Genomic DNA, 22,440 nt, shown 5'->3' on the forward strand with positions numbered 1-22,440 from the left:
AATAGCACGAAAAGATCAAACCACCACTTTACCTGTGGCACAACCCAATCAACTTCTCCCAGCATAAACAAATCACAAAAGTGAGTTAAAAAGAACACCAGCACACTTCTTCCCTTTCTGTAAATTTCACTTCACAAAATAATTAAACTGATCAATAAAGAAGGCACCTATGTAATGTTGGCCGATTTTGATTTTCCTGCAGGCTTAAAAGGCTAGCAGTAGGATTTCAAAATGGGTTTAGATAAACTATGATTTTGCACACACTTTGGTTTAAAATAAGCGCAGGGTGATTTAGAGGCGTGTTTTTCATGCCCCTCTTGCATTGGTCTATGTTGGGAAGTCAGCCAGAAAAGTTAGAATGATTTGGGGAATTACGGATTTCAGACCCCCATTACTGAAAGGCCTGTGTTGGGGAAGCTGGATAAAAAGGTTGGATTGATTTAAGAACAAAAACACCCCTCTTCCTTAAAGAAGTTGGGGTCAGCTGGACAAGGATTACCCAATTAAATTATATTCTATAGTTTTCAGTGCACACTGGGAAGTGAGCTTTGTTAATTTTGAATTGTATCCGCCCACAGTGTTCTGCCAATTGGGGAATTAATTAAATGAATATTTTTGGTTACATAGGGCAAGGATCTATACAGTTTTGCCCCCCCACCCTCTGTAAAGGGAAAGGATTCAAGTCAAGCAGACTCCCCACCTTTTCATTTCCTAGGGCTTAGTTCTACTTAGATAGCAAGCCTCTGGAAAGATAGGGCAGGGATCTTGTCACTCCACTCTCAAAGATGGCCTCCCACTCACCTCCATAGGACCTAGTCAGCTTTGAGGACATAATAGAGATAGACAGCTTCACCCAGATGCACTCTCAGCAGTCTCCTCTGGTGTCTCCTTACAGGTGTCAGATGATACATTTCAGCAGCCTTCCTGATGGTCGGTCTCTTCTCTCTGTCCTGTCTTTCTCCTTTTTTCTTTCTGTGTCCTAGTACAGTCCCCCTTATAGAGCAGCAATGACACCACCAATCTTACAATCTTGAGGATGTACCCTGCAACAATCCTTGCCACTAGGTTTGCACAGTTACCCGTCTCTCTCCTCCCAAACCCAGCCTCCAACTCAGGATTGGTTTAGGGGTTTGGAGCAATATATGGCAATTCCCATTTGTCATCATCCCTTGTTCTCCTTTCAGCTTTTTCGCAAAAACTAGTTATGTAGCACAACTTCATAATTTTACTAGCAACTGCCAGACTAAACATATTTTCTGTTTCTGCTAATCATGAGGAATTAGAGAAGCCGATCGCCAAATCTGTATCATGCAGCACAGCCATGTGGCACCTTTCTGCCGTTTCCATAAAAAGCACAACAGTTGTGAATATGTAAGTAATTAAGCATATCCCTCATTTCAATTTCCACCCGCTTACCAACTCCCACATTTGGAACATGTTCAGATCAGCCAGAAACCTAGTTTACTGGCCCTTACGGTTCCCAGAGTCACAGGAAGATGAATTTTATATCCCCAAAATCGCCAGGAAATTAGATAAAAAATGTTACATGGTAGAAATCCTTCCACCTTATGATGGCTGCGAAAAAGCCTTAAATGATAATAGTCAATTTAAATAAATTGTGAATGTTCATGTGGGACAAATGGTCCTGCTCCTGCTTCCTGCCATTTGTTTTCACTGAGTCAGCCTGTACCTTTATCAGTCTCATATGTGTTGGAAGCTTGCTCTTTGAAGTGGGTGCCCCCATTCTCACACATATTAGTCATGCTCCAGCCAAGGATGACTTTTCTTGAATTCCATGCTTTCAGAGCCAGCAGGTCTGGAGAATGCTGTATTTCGACACTTTTAGCAGGAAATGTTATTGTGGTTGGTCATTAGATGGGAGATGTGACACCCAGGCTGGAAGTGGGAGATGTCTTTCTGAAGCTTTGCCCATAGTCAGCAAAAGGGTCTGCCTTGGGCTGACATTTTTTTTCATGGAGACAAAGTGGCTCTTCTAATGTCACTGGAGTTTTGTGTGCGAAACATAATATACATTGCTCTTTGTCAACCCACAGATCATGTTTTGTTTTCCTGATATTTTTCTGTGAGCAGTAATATGTCTTTCTCTTTCATTTTTTCAAAAACGGTTTTATTTGCGCACACATGTGCAGGCTGTTTTTCTTTTCAATGTTTAAAAATCCTGTTTTCCATGTGTCAGGGATCTTTGATTCCTCCTTCGTTTGTAAATTAAATGCAGCTTATCCATTGGTAATGACAGGTAGGCCCCTTTCCACATGGCTCTTTCATTTTACTTGAAAAACAAAAACAAATGCCAGATGATTTTTGTTTCAGTGTTTAAAATCTTGCTATTCATGTGAAAGGGACTTCTGTTTGGGGCCTTTAAATGCACCGCACAAGTACAAATCAAATTATATATTCTCAAAACTTAATATTCTTCATACTCTGTACAACAGACCCCCTAACTTTGGATCAGTTTTACGATAAACTTCTGGACTTGTCTTTAACTAAACCAGATAAAATACATACATTTACAAGGAGATAATCCACAATAATCACCTTTCTCCACTCATCTCCCACATGATTGCTTTACACCAATAAGTCCAAACCAAATGACAGAGCAATTTAATCTTCTGGTCGTACCATGTGCAATGGCTTTATTCAAATGTTTTCTGCTATTACTTGTCTTTAAATGTCTTTAATGTTTCTTGTAACAGAGCACAATTACGTGGCCTCTAAATAATGCTATTGTAATAGACCTCCTCATTCATGCACTGCCCAACCTCATTTACAGCTCTGTAATCCTGCTCAACTGGTCAGACCATCTGGCAATCCCCTTTGACATTAGTCCCACCGCCCCAGTCAAGCACACCCATCTGAAACCCAGCAAACAAGCCTTCAGATTATTCAAGAATTCACCAGTGGAGGCTATCACGGAAGACCTCGCCAATCTCCACCGCACAAGGGCTGATCTACCACTGACGAACCAGGACTGTGACTCGCTTCTCCAAGAACATCACACCACCCTCACAACCAACAACAAAAACCATGCCCCAGTGATACAAGGCATCATCAAGCCTAAACCTTCCGCACCCTGGTACACTCAAGAACTGAACTTCATCAAGCAAACCATCAGAAAACAAGAAAACACTTGCCGAAAATCCTGCCGAAAAACCTGCAGCGCATCCGACCTCGCCCTGCTCAAGGATCTTTGTCCTACATACAGATAACTGATCACCACCAAGGCCAACTTCTACTAAAACACCATAGCCAATGCCAACAATGTAAGGAGAGACCTCTTCTAAGCCATCAAGCACTGCATCAACCCACTACTCGACCTATACATACTGCACTCCATTGGAAAATTCTCAGGCATCAACTCTTTCTTCATCAACAAGATCAGCATGAGCCACCAACACATAGACACCAACGCCACAACTGGCAGCACTCTACACATCCCATCTTCCAAAACCACAACTACCTGGACAACTTTCAAGACACTAACTATTGAAGACCTCACTTCCACACTACTGAAACACTTCTTCCTTACTTGACAATCATAATGGCCTGCCAATTATCAAGGAACCAACACTGGACCCTGACAATCTCAGCTACTATTGTCCCATCACCCATCTTCCCTTTTTAGGTAAGATCCTTGAGAAAGCAGTAGCTGCGCAACTCCTCCAACACATTGAAGCCAGAAACCCCCTTCAGTCCTATCAATCTGGCTTCAGACCCAGATGCAGCATAGAAACGGCTATTATCAAGTTGATCAATGATGACCTTAAAATCCTCGATGATGGCCATCCTTGCTTCCTGGTTCTCCTTAAACTCTCATCAGCATTTGATACAATAGACCACCAGACACTCACTGGCAATCTTCATCGTTGCAATGGGATCAGTGAGATCATCCTCAGCTGGTTCAAACACTACCTTGCTAATCACCCCCAGTTTGTATATATGGATTCCTCCAGATCAGCAACCATCACTTGTGGAGTCCCGCAGCATCCAGCCTCTCCCCTATGATCTTCAGTGTTTACATGCAACCACTCTGAACCCCCTGGCTCAACACAACATCCACACCCACCAATATGAAGTAGACTTGCAGCTCTACCTCAAGATATCCTCCATCAAAGACATTTGGAGGCTCAAGTCCTGCCTCACATTGATCCAGTCCCTCAAAGACACACTTCCTACTGCCAAAACCTGACATTGAACACCCTGACATCCAGACCTTACTCTCTGCTATGAACCTCAAGGGCTTCACACCATAGCAGGCCGCCTGTGACAAGTCTCTTGGTTTTGACATCGACAGACACCTCTCCTTCAAAGAGCACCATTACATCCAGACCTGATTCTCTGCTATGAATCTCGAGGGCTTCACACCCCAGTTGGCCACCTGTGCTAGGTGCCTTGGGTTTTACATCAACAGACACCTCTCCTTCAAACAGCACACAGCACGGAAAACACAAACGGCTTGGTATCAACGTTCTCTCCTCTCTTCTCTCTCTCCTCAAGCCTTTCTTATCAGAAAACGAATTCAGAGCTTTTTCCAAGCCTTGGCCCTCTCCCACCTGTATTGTTGTAATGTCCTTTTGGAAGGCCTTCTGGCGACTACCCTTGCATCCCTGAGATGTGTCCTGTATGCTGCAGCATGACTCAAAGGCCTCTGCAAATTTGACCACATCACCCCATCCCTCATCAAATTGCACTGGCTCCCGCTGCAAGCACAGATAATCTTCAATTCCTGTTACATCATCTACAAGGTTGTCACCCAGAGGTCACCAAGCTACCTCGCTGCAAAACTTATCATCTCCAGAGGCCTCCGATCCATCAGAAGTAAGGACATGTGCAGACTTGACTTCTGCCGATGCAGGAAGGAAAGCACCAGAAGACAGGCCTAGTCCTCCCTTTCAAGAGGAGACTTGCTCCCTTGCTTCTACATTTCAGGAAGGAGCTCAAGACCTTCCTCTTCAAGGAATGGCTCCTCCCTAGTTCATAGGACCACACACTCTCCACTCCCTACCCTACCTGAGAGTGGATTATCTGCCCCCTCCCCAATGTTTCCTCCTGTAGTTGCTTGTAGATCTCTTGCTGACAACTGGCCTGCTCTCCCCCTCCCAAGTTGTTAGCTCCCTGCTCTAGTGATTCTCTGCTTCTCTCACTGTGTCCTTGCCCCTATGATTTAGAAAGCTCCCAATGCTTCCCGAAGCTACGTCAGCGCTCAATAAATTCCCTAATAATAGTAATCATGTTTCAGAACAGCGAGAGGAACAGAATAATTCCATCTGAACATTCAAGAAGACTAACTCATTGCCCTGGATGACAACCAACCAGTGGCTCGAATCCTTTGACTTTTCAGGTGTATATAATATCTTCGACTATGAGATCCTTCTCATCATCTACATAAACGGATCAGTAAATCTGGTACCATATGAGAATGGATGAAAGTTCTGTTCAGGATTTTCAGCCAAGAGGTACAATACGTTTATTACTGTAGATTTCTTCGAATACCATTTCACCTAATGAGACTTCACTGAATCCATTTCATAGAAAACGGTAGGGGAAATGGTATATGTGTAATACATAATAGGTGGGGTGTGGGGTAAGGGTATAGGTTAGAGTAGGGAGGGGCGAGGGACTCTGTGGGGGTCTCCCCTGCATTAAAGAAAAGTATAAAAAGTAAAAAGCAGATTTCGTTTTTCGCTGAAATGGATTTGGTGAAATTTCCGTCAGGTGAAATATTTTCGAAGAAATCATTTACATCCCAGTAAATTCGTTGTAGTTCAGCATTGAAAAGACTACTTCAGGATACTGAAAAACTCTTCGTTTTACGTATACTGCAAAGCTCCCCTTTTTCATAGCTGCTCCCTTTTGTGAAGGTTATTCAGCAAAACCACATTTGTTCCCAATTGTATGGCACCCAGATACATCTCCATGCAGAATGGTAATCTGAACACCCAGCCAACAATTCTCTTTGTCTAGTAGAGATATACCTTTGGCTAAAAGGGTTTTCTGGGATCCAAGTCTACAAAGTAGAGTTGCTCTTTCTGAGCTGGAAGCCAAGTAACCAGCTAATGTTCTTTATGACGATTATGCTTTATGCTTTTTATGGGCAAATTTAAATACAAGGTCCTTTTAAAAATCGAAGCCCTAGTGTTGCCTATTTCACCCAACCAGCTCAGGGCACACACCCCCTTTAGCCCCACTTCCCTGTTTCCCTATATATTTTGCCCTTTTTTTGTGTTTGTAGATCTTAATGAGGACGCACCCCCATGACTCTTCCTACTTCCTCGTGACCTTTCACCCTCTATTTGACTGCCGTAGCTACCCACTCAATAAAGCTCATTCCTTGCATTTGCCCTTTAAATCTGTCTCACCACACGTTCTTTCTCAATACAAATTCCAGCTCCCGCTTATCATACTATATTTGACCTGATTACAAGTTTCGCATAGGGATGAAACATCCATAACATAACATAACATTGTTATGTTATGTGGGATAGTACTGAATAGGTGCTACCACCCTGGTGCATCTAAGCACATGACTGAGAAAACCACGAGGCCAGATCATTGTCACAGTGTCTAGAATAAAGCAGTTTTCATCTTTTTCCTGAATTCCATCAGATCACTAATGCCCTGAACTTCCTCTGGGAGCAAATTCCAGAGCTTGGTGCAAATAACTGAGCATGATCGACCAAAACCCTTGGTGAGCCTAAATTGGTGTTTGATCACAGTATAATGTGAGGCAGTTCTTAGGGGCCCCATCAAAGCAAACCATCTAGGGTGGTTCTTGATATAGAGCAGAGACAAGCCATAAGGGACTTCCTGGGCTTTGTTTGAAACTTAAAATCAATCTGTGTTTCCAATGGTAACCGATGAAGTTTCCTCAATACGGAAGATATATGATCGTGTCCAGGTGTCTTCGTGACAATACTAGCAATAGTGTTCTGGCTTACAGGTAGCCTCCATAAAGCAGATTTGGTAGAGCCTGCATGCAAGGTGTTAAGTAATCGAGCCGTGCAACGACAGGAACATAATCGCACAGAGCGAGTAGTTAATGCCTTAGACAGTTTGGCAAGTGAGCAACAGGCATAATCTCTATTGCTCAAGGTTCAACCCATATATGTCGAATGTGATCCACATTAGCTGCTGAGTCCTGATCTAGCTGGAACACTAACTCTGTTGTCAGATATGCTTCAGTACTGAAATTCATCTTTTATGCCAGTTTTTGAGTGGGGGTAATTACCTCAGTATAAAAGCATTGCCACATACAGTAATATATAAATCCCCTTGGAGGCCAAAGGAACATAAGAATGTGGAAAGAGCAAAAATTGGTAGAGGTGAGAACCTCTCAATTCCTATAATGTTCTAGTATCTAAACTAGTGAAAACTTCAAAATACATAATCTCCCCAAGGAGCACCTTGGTAAACAAAACCCTTGGCACAAGGATATCAAACATACACATAAGGTTCAAAGTTACCCTTGAACCAACCACATGCTCTCTCTGTCCCCTAATCACAAGTTGAAACAAAACGTATATACATATTTCAATTATGTCAATGCAAGTTTAAATTATGTTTCCCATAAACATTATATGTATGACTCGGGTAATGTATTGCTTCATAGAAGGCAGTGTTAATTCAGACACAGTGTCCTAAAGCCAATGCATTTTGGATGTTAATCCGTCTTCAGGGCTAAACACTATTCAGATATACAAACAATCAATATATAATCAGGTCAGAAAGATGCAGTCAGGAGATTGACACACAAAACATAAGACAAACATCAAAAAAGCACATCAAGAAAAACTAACAAAATCATAGGTTAGCATGTTGTGCATTCCTCACCTGTTTAAAAATATTTGTAGATGTTTAAATTGTTGACCAGATAACCTGCATGTATCAAATGGTTTGTGCATTACTGTGAAAAGAAAACAGCAAATGTGCCCACATGTTAGCTTCATTATATTCTAGTACCATGCATAGTTGATCACAAAGGTTTTGTTATGATGGTCTGCCGCCTGTTTCAAAGGCAATACCGTCTCTCTGTCCTAACCAAGAAGAGAGCTCATATCCAAGCCTGTGTCTCTGCGGCATCTAACAACTCGGCTGAACTCTTTATAATCTGCAAGGAGCTGGCCAATCCTGCCGCAGTCTCTACCTCTCCTGTTCCTTCCCAGGCCCTCTGCACGCCACTGGCTTCTCACTTCATCTCTAAAACTCAGGACATCCTGTCCTCACTCTCCTCCTATCCCCTCCCTCCCCCTACTCCCTGCTTTTCCTCTGGCCCTTCTGCAGCCACCTCTCCTCCCTCCTTCTCTGCCTTTCCCTTGTTCTTCACTGACAAGGTTTCCAGACAAATCCGATCTATGAAAGTCTCATCGAAACAGGTTCACCCCTGTTCCTCCAAAACTATCAAGGACCACATCGACTCCCTGGCTCCTGCCCTGGCTGATTTCTGCAATCACTCCTTCGCCACTGGAGTCTTCCCAACCCCCCTGTAGCACTCCCTTGTGCACCCTCTTCTTAAGAAACCCTCTGCCGACCCCTCCTGCCCGGCTAACTATCGGCCAATCTCAATTGCTCCCTTCCTGGCCAAGCTCCTGGAGAAACTGGCCGCCATCTCCCAGCTTAATTGCCACACTGAATCTCTTGGTTGTCTTCATGACCATCAGTCTGGCTTCAGAGCGGCCAGAAGCACGGAAATGGCTCTCCTGAACATCCATGAAGACCTGCTCTCCAACCTTGACTCTGCATCCTCATCTTGCTTGATCTCTCTTCTGCCTTTGACACTGTAAACCATGCCATCCTGCTCAACCGTCTCCATGATAACCTGGGTATCACTGGTCAGGCTCTGGTGTGGCTGCCTTCTTTCCTCTGTGACCAACCCTTCCAGGTCCAGTTTGGGTCCTTCCTCTCTGCTATCTTTTTCTCTACCTGTGGTGTCCCCCAGGGGTCTAGCCTCTCTCCCTGCCTGTTCAACCAATACCTGGTACTCATTGCCCACCGCATTGCCGCTCTCTGCCCCAACTTTCAGTGCTATGCGGATGACACCCAGCTATTTTCAGGCTACCCTTGGCTTTCTCCTCTCCTTCCCTCATCTCTGACTGTCTGTCTGCTATCCAGGTGTGGTGTGCCGCCAATGACCTCTGCCTTAATGCCAGTAAGACTGAGATTCTCTTCATCGGCACACCTGCTCCCCTCTTCCCTGTAGCTCTCTGGCTGGCCTCTCTTGGCCCTCTTCCTGCTCCCACCTGCAAGGCTAAAAACTTTGTGGTCATCTTCGACTCCACACTCTCCTTCTCTCCTGACATCTCTGACATCTCTAAGAAGTCACACTACCAGCTGCACCTCCTCAGAGGTATTCTTCCTTTCCTCTCCTTCCCGCAGAAGCTCACTGTCTCCAGAGCTCTGATTCTCTCTAGGCTGGACTATTTCAACAGCCTCTTTCTAAATCTGCCTGCTTCTACTCTCCGCCCTCTGCAACTTATCCAGAACAGGACTGCTAGACTTGTTCTTTGCCTCAAGCCCAGGGATCATATCTCTCTAGGACCGAAATCTCTGCACTGGCTCCCAGTGGCTGTGAGGATTAAGTTCAAAACCCTCTGCATCGACCATAAGGCCTTCTGGGGCCTGGGGCCTCAATACCTTCAACTATCTCTTCCTAAATATGTTCCATCTCGAGCACTTCGCTCATCCGCCTCCAACTCCCTCAGGGTCAGTCGCTAGTCCAAGAAACAAGTTGGTGGTAGATCTCTTTCTTCGGCTGGTGCCTCCCTCCCTTAAACTTGAGGAGAACCATCTCCGGTTCCGGAAGCACCTCAAAACCTTTCTCTTTGCTTCAGCTTTTTCCCCTCCTCTCCTCTGCTGACCTCCTGGCTGTAACCTGAACTGCACTGGCTACCTGGACACCTCCGATCTCGGGCCCAGGTCCTCCCCCGCCAGCGTCACACACCTGCACTGCCCACCAGGCTACCCCCGCACTTGGGGACTGTTTCTGTATACCCACAGTCCCCCACCATCCTTTGACACCTGATGTCCACACTTACCCATGCACTTGCCACATGATGGCTGTGACTTTACTTGTTATCATCTTACCATGTAATGCACTGTCCCTGCCCCCTTCCCACGCACTTGTGTGATCTGAATGACACCTGGCCTAGTAGGATCGTTGTCCATCCTCCCTCTGTTCCTCCTCCCTTGCCTCGTCGTGCCTTGAAACACTTGTGTATAGGCGCGTTACAAATGCCATATCATATCATATCACACTCTTAAGCAGTGTCGTCGCTAGGGAGGGCCTAGGGGGGTGTGCCCCTCCTCTGAAATCCTGCCCCCCCTTGTGCTCCCCTACCTCAGCAGGGCTACTTTCTCTGCACCTTCTGCAGTGCTGTCTCGCCAGCAAAGCACACACACAGGGCCGCAATCAATGCTGCCGCAAAACAACGAAGAGCTGTTAAGTCACCCTGCAGCTAAGAGCAGCCCCTCCACGAAACCGCTATTGATGGGTCATTAGTGACTTAATGGTTTAGTGCCTACATTCTGATGGGAGGGGAGGTGCACATAAGGGTTGTGGTGGTTTGTGTGCACAAAAGATTCTCTGCAGGAGTGCTTCCGATGTCACACATTTCCCTTTTATAGGTGGCCCGCCCTACTTTTATCTGTGGCCCCCCTACTTTTGTATGTGGCCCCATCTGTGCCCCTCCTAAATTTGATTCCCCATTGACTCCCTATTAAGGTTAGACTTCACTTAATGCTCTATTTGGGGAAAGGTCCCTAAAAGTAATGTAAAATGGCACACCTTCTATTGGCTTCTAAGACTCTCCTACAAGCATACTATGAATGTTTCATGTTTTTGTTGAACCCGAGATTTGGGTCTTTCAGGAGTGTTTCATGTTGCCAATCTTTGGAGTAGCCTGCCAGTGGATTCACGCAATATTGAAGATCGCCAGCCGGAGCTGTGGGGCACGGAACAGACCCCAGTGTTGCAAGCTACAGGCAGCTTCCGCGAGTGACGAGCGGAGCTGCCGGTAACCCACAGAGAGATTTCCAAAGTGTGAGCACTGCTATCAAAGTTACCGAGAGGTGTGCATGGAGCAGAGAGCGAGGAAAAAAGACGCCCAGAGGAGCCGTCAAGGACCGGTGAATGAATCAAAGGGAACACTTGTACCGGGGTGCTCCTGGGGCTACTACAGGGCAAATGTAATTGCTGGATGAGCAAAAGGAAATGTGCAACTAAAAGGGAACCCAAAGTGAGGGGTTGTATTGAACAATATGAGCAAGAGGAACTATAAGTGAAAGAATGTGAAATAAACCTTATTGAAAATCGAACTAAAGGAAAGCTTTGATAAGTTTACAAATGGAATAATGTGGAAGCATGTAATGAACATTACTGAAGAGTGTGAAAGTAAGGTGGTGAAGGAAAGGGAGCACCACTGATTAAGCTGTATGAAATAACACACTGTGGCAAAGCCAAGAGACTGGCAAGGAGAAAAACACATTGTGGCAAAACCAAGAGACTGGAAAGGAGAAACCAACGTGAATGTGAACCAGAACACAGGTGCAGTGACAGAAAAACCTGTGAGGGCAATAAGGCCCAGGGTGGTAGATTGCATGACCTGTAATGGGTAGAACGTGTGGTCCGAGTACTGCACCTAGATCGAAAATACCCTGTCTATGAAAGCCAAGGAACAATACAGATAACAAATCTTTACATGTGAAAGAGATTGCTGAAGTGAATACAGAAGATATAAATCTGTGTAAACTGTTGAAGGAGTTAAAAGTAGATGTGGAACTGGTTTTGAGTATTAAGAGACCGAAACTGATTGTAAGTTGGCAAGCTGGACAAACTAACGTTTTGGCGAAGGAAACCCCCTGAGGTCCTGCTGGAACTATGTTGTCTTCTTGTCAAAGGGATCTCCAAGACTTAGTGGAACTGTTGTTTGAACTTGGGGCAAGGGGAGCTGGAAAGTAAGCCAAGAGCTGGAAGAACTTTATTTGGAACACTACTTCTTTTGTTATTGACATCCCTACACATTGTTTAGCTTTGGTTGTGAGGGCAAGTATAGATTTTGGACACAGACAGACTTTTAAGTTAAACTTGCGGGCTTGGACGATCCTTAGTTTCTTAGGCAGTGAAATCCTATCTTAGCAAAGGGCATGTTAAGCCTTCCACCATCCTGACATTTAAGTTAATAAATACATTTTTGTTTGAACTTTGAATCTGTTATCTGTGTCTTGCTTCATGATGCCTTCACACAAGTAAGAATGAGAAAAAGTAACTAATTCCCATGAATCTACCCTAGATTTGAGTTTTCTCATTTGCTCACATGAAGGCAAACTTAATAACCAGGATGGCTTCTCCCCTGGGGCTTAAGGACAAACAAAATGGGACAAAGCAAACATATAAGAAGTTCGCCTTGAACTGGTTCAGAAGATTCTGAGTTACAGCACTCCCGGATCGGGTCCCTTCCCCAGTGTTCTGTAAACCACGGTCATTCATAGTACCCCTGGTCTTAGTCACCCCACAATTCTTTTGTGTTTTTGTAGACCATATGTCATGTTAAAAGTGTTTTATGCCGCACACTCTCTGTCTGTATCGGTGGCATTCCGGTGAATACTTTCCAGTTGAGGACTCAGTGAGACGTGTTCCTGCTTGCAGGGCTAGGCAGACGTAGCGGGCACGGTTTGGTGCTACCAGGCTAAGCCTCACAGCCACCACCAAGGGGGCCGGCCTCTTGGCTAATACTAGAGGCTGGGTTGACTTTTTCCCCTCACTGCCAGAAGGAGCTCTGGTGCCCACTAGCCAGTCCTTGTCTGCGCCCTACTTGAGCCGCAGGTTCTCCTACCCGTGGAGCGTTTCTCTGCTTCTTTCTACTAGGTTCTTCCACTGAGTTTTCCTGCATCTCCTTGATGTTCTGCCATGTGCTGGCTGTGACGAAATTACTATTGCAAGAGTACAGGGATGCTGTATTGGCTACAGCATCTACTGAATTCCACACAACTACTAAAGCAGCAGTCATCCCAATCAGTCAATGGCTTCCAACGGTTTGCGTCTGTCGTCCAATCGGCACTGAAACTATGCTCTGCTGGGGTGAGTCAATGGCTTCCAGAGCTCGACTCAGCATTCAAATCAGTTGCCTCCACAGAGTAAAGCCAGTGATTGGGTCAAGACGTGGTGGTCTACTTCAATGGGTCGAGCCATTTCTGGATGGCTGGAAATGCAGGTAATCGGTTAGAAGATGTGTAGGATGTCAAAAACAGCACCACAGTGAGTCAAACGCCATTGAGCTGGCTCTGTGATGTCTCAAGGTGGTAAAACTGAGTTACAGTTACTCCTGGACATCTGGGCTGGTGGGAAATCCAACCCAGAGTCTCCAGGGACAAGGTGAGCCCTTTGTTCTGAACTTTCAGTTCAGGAAGTTGTTTGGCAGCTGCAGTGGGGACCTTCAATACTAGTGCACAGGATTCTGGTTCCAGTGCACAGACAGCAGCAAAGCCTTAGTCTACAGCAGTGTCACCCCCACAGTTCCCTGAGGATGGTTAGGGAGCCAGGCTTTCCTCTCCCTTGGATGCCTTCTGTCTTCACCTATATGGCAGAGGACTTTGAGATAGGCTGTATTCCCAACATAGGTCAAAGGAATTCTTCTTTTTGTGGGAGCCCAAAGATACATCACCTTATAAAAGCAAAATGTCACAAAGGGTTGGTCCAAAGAAAATCTGCTGTAAGGGTCCAGTCCAGGCTGTTGTATCAAGTGACCTTTGCCTTAAGGCATCATACACACAGTGGTTTTTATCTGCAGGAAATGGTGTGAAGAAGGTTTTAGGGACCGCTAGAAGAAGCCAAGATGATGGAAACCCTCTCTCAGCCTAACTCGCTCTCCTCTTTCTACTCTTAACCCCCCTTGCCATTTCAGCTGACTTCAAAAGGGCTTCAGCGGTCAGCACCCTGGTGTGAGAGTTTCTTTGTTATGTCGATGTGGTCTTTGCAGTACGTGTTCCATGAGAGGAAGGTGTTGCCTTTCCTCCAGGAGGATCAAAAACAGGTACTTAGCCATTATCCCACATGGCCATTGTCGTGACACCCAGGCCAGATAGTTAATACACGACCCTGTCATATCTAAGCACTGCTCACCAACCTAATACTAGTATGATATCAAACTGCTGTATACTGCTGTATAATTGTGTGACCCTAGTAGACACCATGCCATAACCATGAATGGCTTACATTTACAGTTTAAAGTGCCACCAGGCTGACCAGAATATATAATTACTACATGTTGAATCAGAGGTGTAAAAGCCACCTGTGTATGTTGGAACTTTGTGTTCCATCAGTTGTCAGCGATGCACGTGTGGCCATTGAATCTGCCCTGCTGCCACTGCAGAGCAGTTACTGTAGATGTCAGGAAGAGGCACATGAATGCATTATGGTTTCTGCGTGGAGCTTTAGGAAAGGGAGGCCTGATTAGCAGACCTCACTTTCAGAAACAGAATTTTATTTAATTTAATTAAAAAAAATCTCAGTTTATCCTGCCATCACCTTCTGTCATGGTTGTGCCTCTGCACGTCCACTCACACACCTGTGACATAATGCAGAACTCTTCATGTACTTCCTCCTCTGACCCATTAGCTCCTCCCTTCTTTGCACTCCCTACCTCCCTCTTCCATCTACTGCTCTTCCTTTCCTCATCCACCTTATAATTAGTCTTTACTACCACCTCTTTGCTTCATCTGATATTTTTCCCTTTTACTTGCTGTGACACCTCAGATATTTTCTCCTTCCCTTTTCAGCTGACTCTTTGCAACCACCTCCTTAATTTTCCTGATGTTCCCCCATTCTCCTATTTTTCCTTGGTCTGTAATCGTACATGCTGCTGTTCATTCTTATTTCCTTTAGCATCTTCTTTACCGCCTTCTCCTTTTTACTATATTCCACCTCCTTAGTTTTCCTAAGCTTCCCGTTCTCTCTTCCTCCTTAGTCCACAGTAGATCCTCCTTTTCTCTCTTGGGAAGCCTTCTTCCTCCGTCTAGCTTTTACTTGGCCACCGCTATATTTCACCTACCTTTTCTCCTCCTCACTTTTTTATAGTTCTTTCTCCTCTCCTAAGCACATCCCTTCTCCTGCCTACTTTTCTCCTGCTTTCTTCCTTTCCACCTTTCTCCAGCCTCTTTCATTCTGGCACTGCTCCTTCAGCTGCCCAGTGCTCCAGCACCCACCGTCTCACTCCTAGACTGCCTCCAAACACCCAAACCTCTCTTCCTTTCTAATAGAAGCCTGGTCCCACCTCCTGGGAACTATCTCAGGCGTGTGTGCTTTATGCTTTCAGACATGTTCAGTTAAATTAAATTTTCTTGAGGTTTCCACACTGCACTAGTGTCCCACCCCTTCACTTTATGGGACCACGAACTGAGCCATTGTATGGGGCCAGCGTAATCTTGAATTTTCCATTCAGGCCTGTAGGAACAAGATCATGTGGCATGAAGCTATGCACTCCATAGACCTCATCTGATAATGAACTATCACTGCCCCCAAGGAGGTTTGCTGTACATGAGGATTTGCGTGTAATGGTAGTTTATGCTCTTCTGTACTTTTGGGTATTTCTGACACCAACTTGTAGAGTGCTGGGGGACAAAGATGCTTTACACATTTCCCACAAAGAGATAGCATACCAGGGAGGTCTCCTGTGGCGAGATCCTGCCTCCCGTCTGAGGCATAGTGAGGTCAGTCAGGCGGCTCCAACATCACATTGCGGGTGGTGGAACCCGTGCCTTTTGGCTAGCTCAACACCCATAGTTACAGTTAGACAGGGCACTTTGTCAAAGTAGGCAGACATATGCATGTGAATTACATGTATGTGGTAGTGAGGCACACATATTTCTTTTTTGTGTCTGTTTTTATTGATTAAATAAACCATATAACACACATAAAATATATTTTTTTCCACATATGGAACATTTTAAAATGTAATATTGTGGAGTTTCCAGCATATGTTGTCGTCCAGGATATGTCAAAGGTGTAAGTGATCATTTCTATGGATGTGTGTGTATGCAAATTGTCTTGTTCTTATGCAGATTTAGAAAATGTGTGGCCTCTCCCCCCTGACATGTTGAGTAGTGACACTGCTGACAGACACTGCTGTAGACTAAGGCTTTGCTGCTGTCTGTGCACTGGAACCAGAATCCTGTGTACTAGTATTGAAGGTCCCCACTGCAGCTGCCAAACAACTTCCTGGACTGAAAGTTCAGAACAAAGGGCTCACCTTGTCCCTGGAGACTCTGGGTTGGATTTCCCACCAGCCCAGATGTCCAGGAGTAACTGTAACTGTAACTGTGTTCAGTAATATTGTTGGCTGGATGAATGGAGTGTTGGGGATTGCTGAGTAATACCATGACCAAGGAGGTGGTTCTATGCCATTTTCTGACTTACTGAAGCAGTATGACTATGTAGGTAGCCTAGCTATTATTTGTATATCGTCTTGTGTTTCTTTAGGAACGATAAGTGTTGTGATCTGTAATTGGTGTATGAGTGTTGTGTCAAATCTGGACAATTGGTTCCTTCTACCCATGGGGGAACCACCCCCTTCGAGGCTAGAGAGGTGAGTCCTCTCAGCAAGACCCTCCCTAGATGTCTCGTCAAGTGAGACCTCACTGGGAGTGACTCCCCTATAGGGGACAATGACTCCCATTCTGACAAGGGACTCCTGGTCCGAAACATTGTCTGACTACATTGGAACTGTCAAGACTGTTGTTACTTCCGTTTTGACTCCACCAAAAAGTGAAATTTCTTCCATCTCTCCTTTCAGGTAATGCTGAACAAATGAAAATTCTGGCAAAGTTCTTGGTGAACAGATTAATCATGGTGATCGGACAACTGGTTCATTCAAACCAGTGCAGCTTTTTGTCCCCGGGAGAGCCACGCAAATGATCATTTGGAGGCTGTCTATCGCGTTAGCAAAAGCAGAGAATCTACGGGGCCCACATGCATTATGCCACTGGATTCAGAAAAGGCAGTTGATTCAATAAGATGGGAATTTCTGTGGGCAATAATGGACAAGGCTGGATTTGGGCATTGATATATAGAGGGCATAAAACTATGGCATACGAAACCCAGGGCTCGGCTCAGGGTGAATGGCTACACTTTGGCTAGTTTCCCGCTACAGCATGGAAACTAGGATTGCCCGCTGTCCACGTTATTATTCCCCTGGCGCTCATAGGAAGAGCGAACCGATTTAAAATGATCACGCTCCCCAGGTTGCTGCAAATATTGCAGAACAAGCCAGTGAAGGTTCCCAAATCAGTCTTTGACAGGATCAATTCAAAATTTGTAGAATCCTAAGGGGAAAGGTAATCCATGGATAGTTCTGACGAAACTGACCAATTTGGTCTGGGAAGGGGAACTAGGTGTTCCGTAAGGACGTAATATTACTGGGTGTCATAGTTAGTGGTAGTGAACAATTGGGTCTTTGGGGAGGCGAACTTGGCTCACACAAGATTGGTAGTGACTTTAATGGGAAACAGATCCCCAATGCAAGTATTGTATGGGAACCCAGAAGGGAGGGAGATGTCACTGGAAGGGAGAAGGATCATAGAGTTTAGAATAGAGGTTACAAGCGCAATGAGATATGAAAGGGTCATCAACAAATGTTCACCATTGTGGGAGAACCCACATTTCCAGAAGTGTATAAATTGGATAGGCAAAGGAGGTAGACTGAGGGGGGGAGTATGAGAATGAGGGATACCTGGAAGGAGGGTGGACCAGTGACATTCGAGACATGTGTCACAAATTTGGGTTGCTGCAAAGGGACCTATGCACTTAAAGGCACCTACATCATGCCATACAGGGTCAATTTGGAAGCGAATGGGACATCCCGGAGCACGCACCCCTGGAAGTTAACCATCTCACTGAAAAACTGGAAAGGAAAGCAATCACAATACTATACCAGACGATTAATAATTCTACGGCATTGAGATTGGTCAGAGTTTGAACCAAGGGGGAACAGGATCTGGGGGTGCTAGAAGAGGAGTAATAGATGGATCCATTAATGGCTGTGAGGGAGGCCAACATGTCCACAAGATTAAGATTAGTGCAACTCAAGATACTGCACAGAGTATATTACTCGAGGGTAGATCTGCACAGTATGGGCAAGACAGAAGACTATACCTGTCTAAAATGCTGGATGGAAACGGGATCCCTCTTTCACATTATGTGGGGTTGCACTAAAATTAGGGTGTATTGGGACAGAATCTTGAGGTACTGACCCGGGTTGCGGGGAACGAGATACCATGATGCCCCAAACTCACACTACTTCAGATTCTAGGAGAGGAAGGGAGCTCGGGAAGAAATAAAAACCTTATACAGATGGGCATGATGGTTGAGAAGAGAGACCTGGTGACCAAATGGGGTGTCTCAGAGGTGGAAAGAAGGGATGGACCATTGCAGGCCATTAGAAGAGATAGTGTTTGGGAACAGAGGATGCCCAGGAAATTCCAAAGAATTTGGGGGAGGTGGGACATGGAGAGTTGAGGGGGGACACTTCAGTAGGGCGGGGGAATTTAAAACGAAGGGTCAGGTTGGCACATCCTAAGAGAGAGTTTGGGAGGAAGGTTGCACAGAAGGGGAAGGAAGTGAATGGGAGGAAATAACGGGGACAGGGAAGGGAAATGAATTTGAAGACGGGTGTCGATGATGCTTTATTCATCCTTGTATTTTTGTTAATGTTTTATTATTATGCTTTTACACACACAAAAAACTAAGACAGTTATAAAACAAAACATACAGTTGACCATACAGTTAAAGGCATGAAGATGATCCTGGAAGAACTGGGTCGCTTCACAACTGAACACAGATTTCACATTAACTTAAGGAAATCTCAATAATGTCAACAAAGGTAAATAAACCCAAAATGGAACTAAGTTGTCGTGTAATTGATTATACAGAGTCCTATAAGTATTTAGGAGTTCATATGGATATTAGAATCGATGTCAGTCTATAATCGAAAGAAAAACTCAACAAGTTCAACAAATAACAAAGCTAGTCCATAGTTTTGTTTTAAACTATGCAGGATATTCTCCGAAGGGTATATTGATGTTATATATGCAGTGGCTTGTACCGGTTATTGCTTATGGGTTAGAAGCTCTCACTATTAAGAACCTATTATGGTTCGATAAAATTGAGGGTTATTTTTGGCGAAATATACTTGACCTTCTGCCTTCCTGTTCAATACAGTACATCTGAGATGAATTTGGACTGACATCCTTAAAATCCCTTATACTTCAACAACGAGGCCTCCTTCCACTGAAAGCCATTTGTCATCCGTTGAGTCATATGCTACGCATTATAGGTGAAAACATCATTCAATTGACTAAAATTGATAGATCTAATAAATACGATGACATGTGTAGAGGATCTATATACTGAATTGAATTGGTCAAGTGATCGATCACATTGTGGCCGGTACAGTGCTATTAAATCTACACTTAAAAAAAAGAGTTGAGACAAAAGACTGGGAAAACAATTTTGTCCATTTGAGTGGTCTCCATAATTTCCATTACTTAGATGGTATTGTCTATTAGTATTGTCGCCTCCAAATGTATGTAATCTGTTGTCCTAATTCTGAAGTTGGTAGATTCTGGCTACTGATGACAACCAACCAATTGCCGGTTAGGGCAACATATGATTCCCAATGGCAACTGGCTAATAACCAACAATACTGTCGGATTTGTAATGCAGAAAATCTAGAGACAGTTAGGCATATCTTAAGTGAGGCCCTGTTTTATCAATAGTATATAATTGGGCATATGACACTATTTCATCAGTGCATGTTTGGAAATGTTGTCTAAATACATCTACTGAATCTCTACATATTGCCTTATATAATGTTTGGACGACAGCTGAGATTATGTTTGAATCTGTGGAAAGAGAACAAAATGAGTAGTGTCCCTTAAAGACATTGCACTTTATAATTGATAATATATAACAATGATAAGCATCCAACATTTAGAAATCCTGGGTTACCTGTGTAAATTTGAAAATTCCTTGTGATGTACAATATGAAGTTTAACCCTATTTGCCATCCTAATATTATTGTTCACTGAAGTTTCCTAATACGTCTGACATGAAATGAATAATTATTTGTATGTTTTTAGAATGTATACATATGAATTTATAAGAATGAATAGTATATGCTTTAATCCAATCCAAAATTTATAGAATAGGATTGGATTAAAACACAAGATACGGCAACGTCCTATAAAACAACTCAGAATTTTCCCCAAGTCGCTAAGAAAATCAATGATGTCAGAGGTTACCTCAAAAAATTCCCAGATAAACGTCTATGCCATATATTTCTCAGAATCAGACTGAACTTGTTAAAGACTAATGAGACGCAATTTAGAAGAGGTCTTGCTGAAACGGATCAGTGCCGTTTTTTGCGACACCCATCACAGGGAAACAATCCGCCACCTCCTGCTGACATGCAAAGGTACAAAAGAAGCAAGAGGAATCTACCTATTGAAATTCTTGGGAGCATCTACGATAGTAGAGGAAGATGAATGGTGGGCACGGTTGATTGGTGGTGAGAGAATTGATTGGGCGGTGGCTGAGGTGCTCTTTTTTAAACAAATCGGCCTGGTTGATGAATATAAAATGGTCTCAAAGGGAACTTAGGAACATTTACTGAACTCCATCTAAAGAAGACCACTGCAGTGTGTATAGAATCTGGAGGACTTTCTACCTGAAAGAGAAACTGCTCTTGTGAATGGACTTCTTGGATTTTTCTTTTCTTTTGTAAAAATTGTAATACAATTAAAATCAAATAAAAAAAATAGTAAATGTTTGTATGCATTGTGAGGAATATGAAACTGACTATAGATGTGCATTGAATGATTGATTGACTGTAGGAATTTGTTTGCTTATGTAAAATGAAATTGTAACATGTGTAAACGTTCTTTGGAACTAAACACAACTATAACAGTAAATAAGTAAGTACATTAATAAATAAATAAATAAAAGGTCCTTGGATAACTGGCTGACGGGATAGTCGGAGAGGCAAAGAGAAACTCGACGACTGCAGATACCAGGGAGATTCTCAGAGAGGAAGGGAACATTTCAAAATTGAGGAGACATCTTGCAAGGGGGCACAGTGTCTAGAAGAAACAAGCGAATGATACCCAAAAGTCAAAAATGACTTTATATATTATTGATCTCTTTTTGTGGTGTGTTATTTCAATTTTCTATAAAGGGAGATGTTATGTATACTCTGGCATTAGTTCTGGAATTCCTCCACCACTGGGTGAGTTCCGGAACAGACCCGTTGGAACTGTATGTTTTTGTAAGGATGGGTGGAAGTTGGCATGAAGGAGCTGAAGAGACTGGCAGCTTGCCGGGGTCCTGATAATAACCCCGCTTATACGTACTTCCCGGGGTGTTTGTGTCCTCAACATGGAGCTACATGCTATGTATTATATCATTGGTTTATGTTGTCGGGCGGCGCGCTGGCTGGCATGGTTCCAGAACCAACCTGATTCTGGCATATTCACTGGCTTGCAGGGGTGTAGCTCTCACATTTTTGCCTGAATAATTTATAACACTACATAACTAATATTTAACATGTGCCATTCTGCCGTCACAGCTTTTCCCTAACAATAATCCGTTCTTTTCTCAGGTGATTTGGGAGATAGTAACCGCCAGGGGCAATGCCTGTGTAATTTAGCCTACGCATTCAGCCAACTGGAGAAATACGACAAGGCCGAATTCTACTATCAACAAGCACTCAGGGCATTCACGGATGCAGGTACGGGAAACACTTACCGACTCTGTCTTCATGCTCATCTAACGTCTTAAGTGGCATTGCAAAACTAGGTATTATGCTGCGTCAAGCAGGGGCGTTGCTAGGGGGGGGCTAAGGGGGCTATAGCCCCTGATCTTTTGGTTGTTGCCCCGGATAGAATCTCAGGAGCTACAGCCAAAAGACTAGCTAGCCCCCAGTCCCAACAGTTCCGACATCACCTTAGCCCAGGTCTTTTCCAGACCTAGCAACTCCCCTGGCGTCAAGGTAAATACCATCTTGGTTCCCTCCTTGCAATGCGCGAGATTGGTATTTCTCCCCCACACATCCCCCCAGCCTCCCAAAGAAACAAGAGGCAATAGTCATACATTTTTCATTCATTGCGCCTCCCATCCCAGTACCCAGAACAACATGATAGCTTCATCGTGGACACAGGCATCCATCACAGCCCCGTCAGCCATTTTACAGTTAAAGGCATGATTCCAGATGTGCAATTCCGCCCTGGTGCCTCCATGTCTGTAGGTCCTTCTCTTCAGAGATTCCTGTCTAGTCTTTCCCGCCACCCATTCCTCGATTCTCATACCGCCATTTGACTGCCACTGTCCTGCCACCATTAAGTTGGCTACACACAATGCTCTTATTATCTGTTGGGTCTTCT

The 22,440-nt window shown here is 44.3% G+C and overlaps 1 protein-coding gene across 1 annotated transcript in view; it reads left to right on the forward strand.

Moving 5' to 3' along the window:
• LOC138504133 (tetratricopeptide repeat protein 24-like) overlaps positions 1-22,440 on the forward strand; it is a 529,591-nt gene that overhangs the window by 38,334 nt on the left and 468,817 nt on the right. The window contains exon 3 of the mRNA XM_069624352.1: positions 21,660-21,788. Within this exon, the coding sequence (XP_069480453.1) occupies positions 21,660-21,788 (129 nt within the window). The remainder of the gene's footprint in view (positions 1-21,659; positions 21,789-22,440) is intronic.

Source organism: Ambystoma mexicanum, chromosome 11, assembly GCF_040938575.1.
Source record: "Ambystoma mexicanum isolate Mex_15411 chromosome 11, UKY_AmexF1_1, whole genome shotgun sequence".
Lineage (NCBI taxonomy): Eukaryota > Metazoa > Chordata > Amphibia > Caudata > Ambystomatidae > Ambystoma > Ambystoma mexicanum.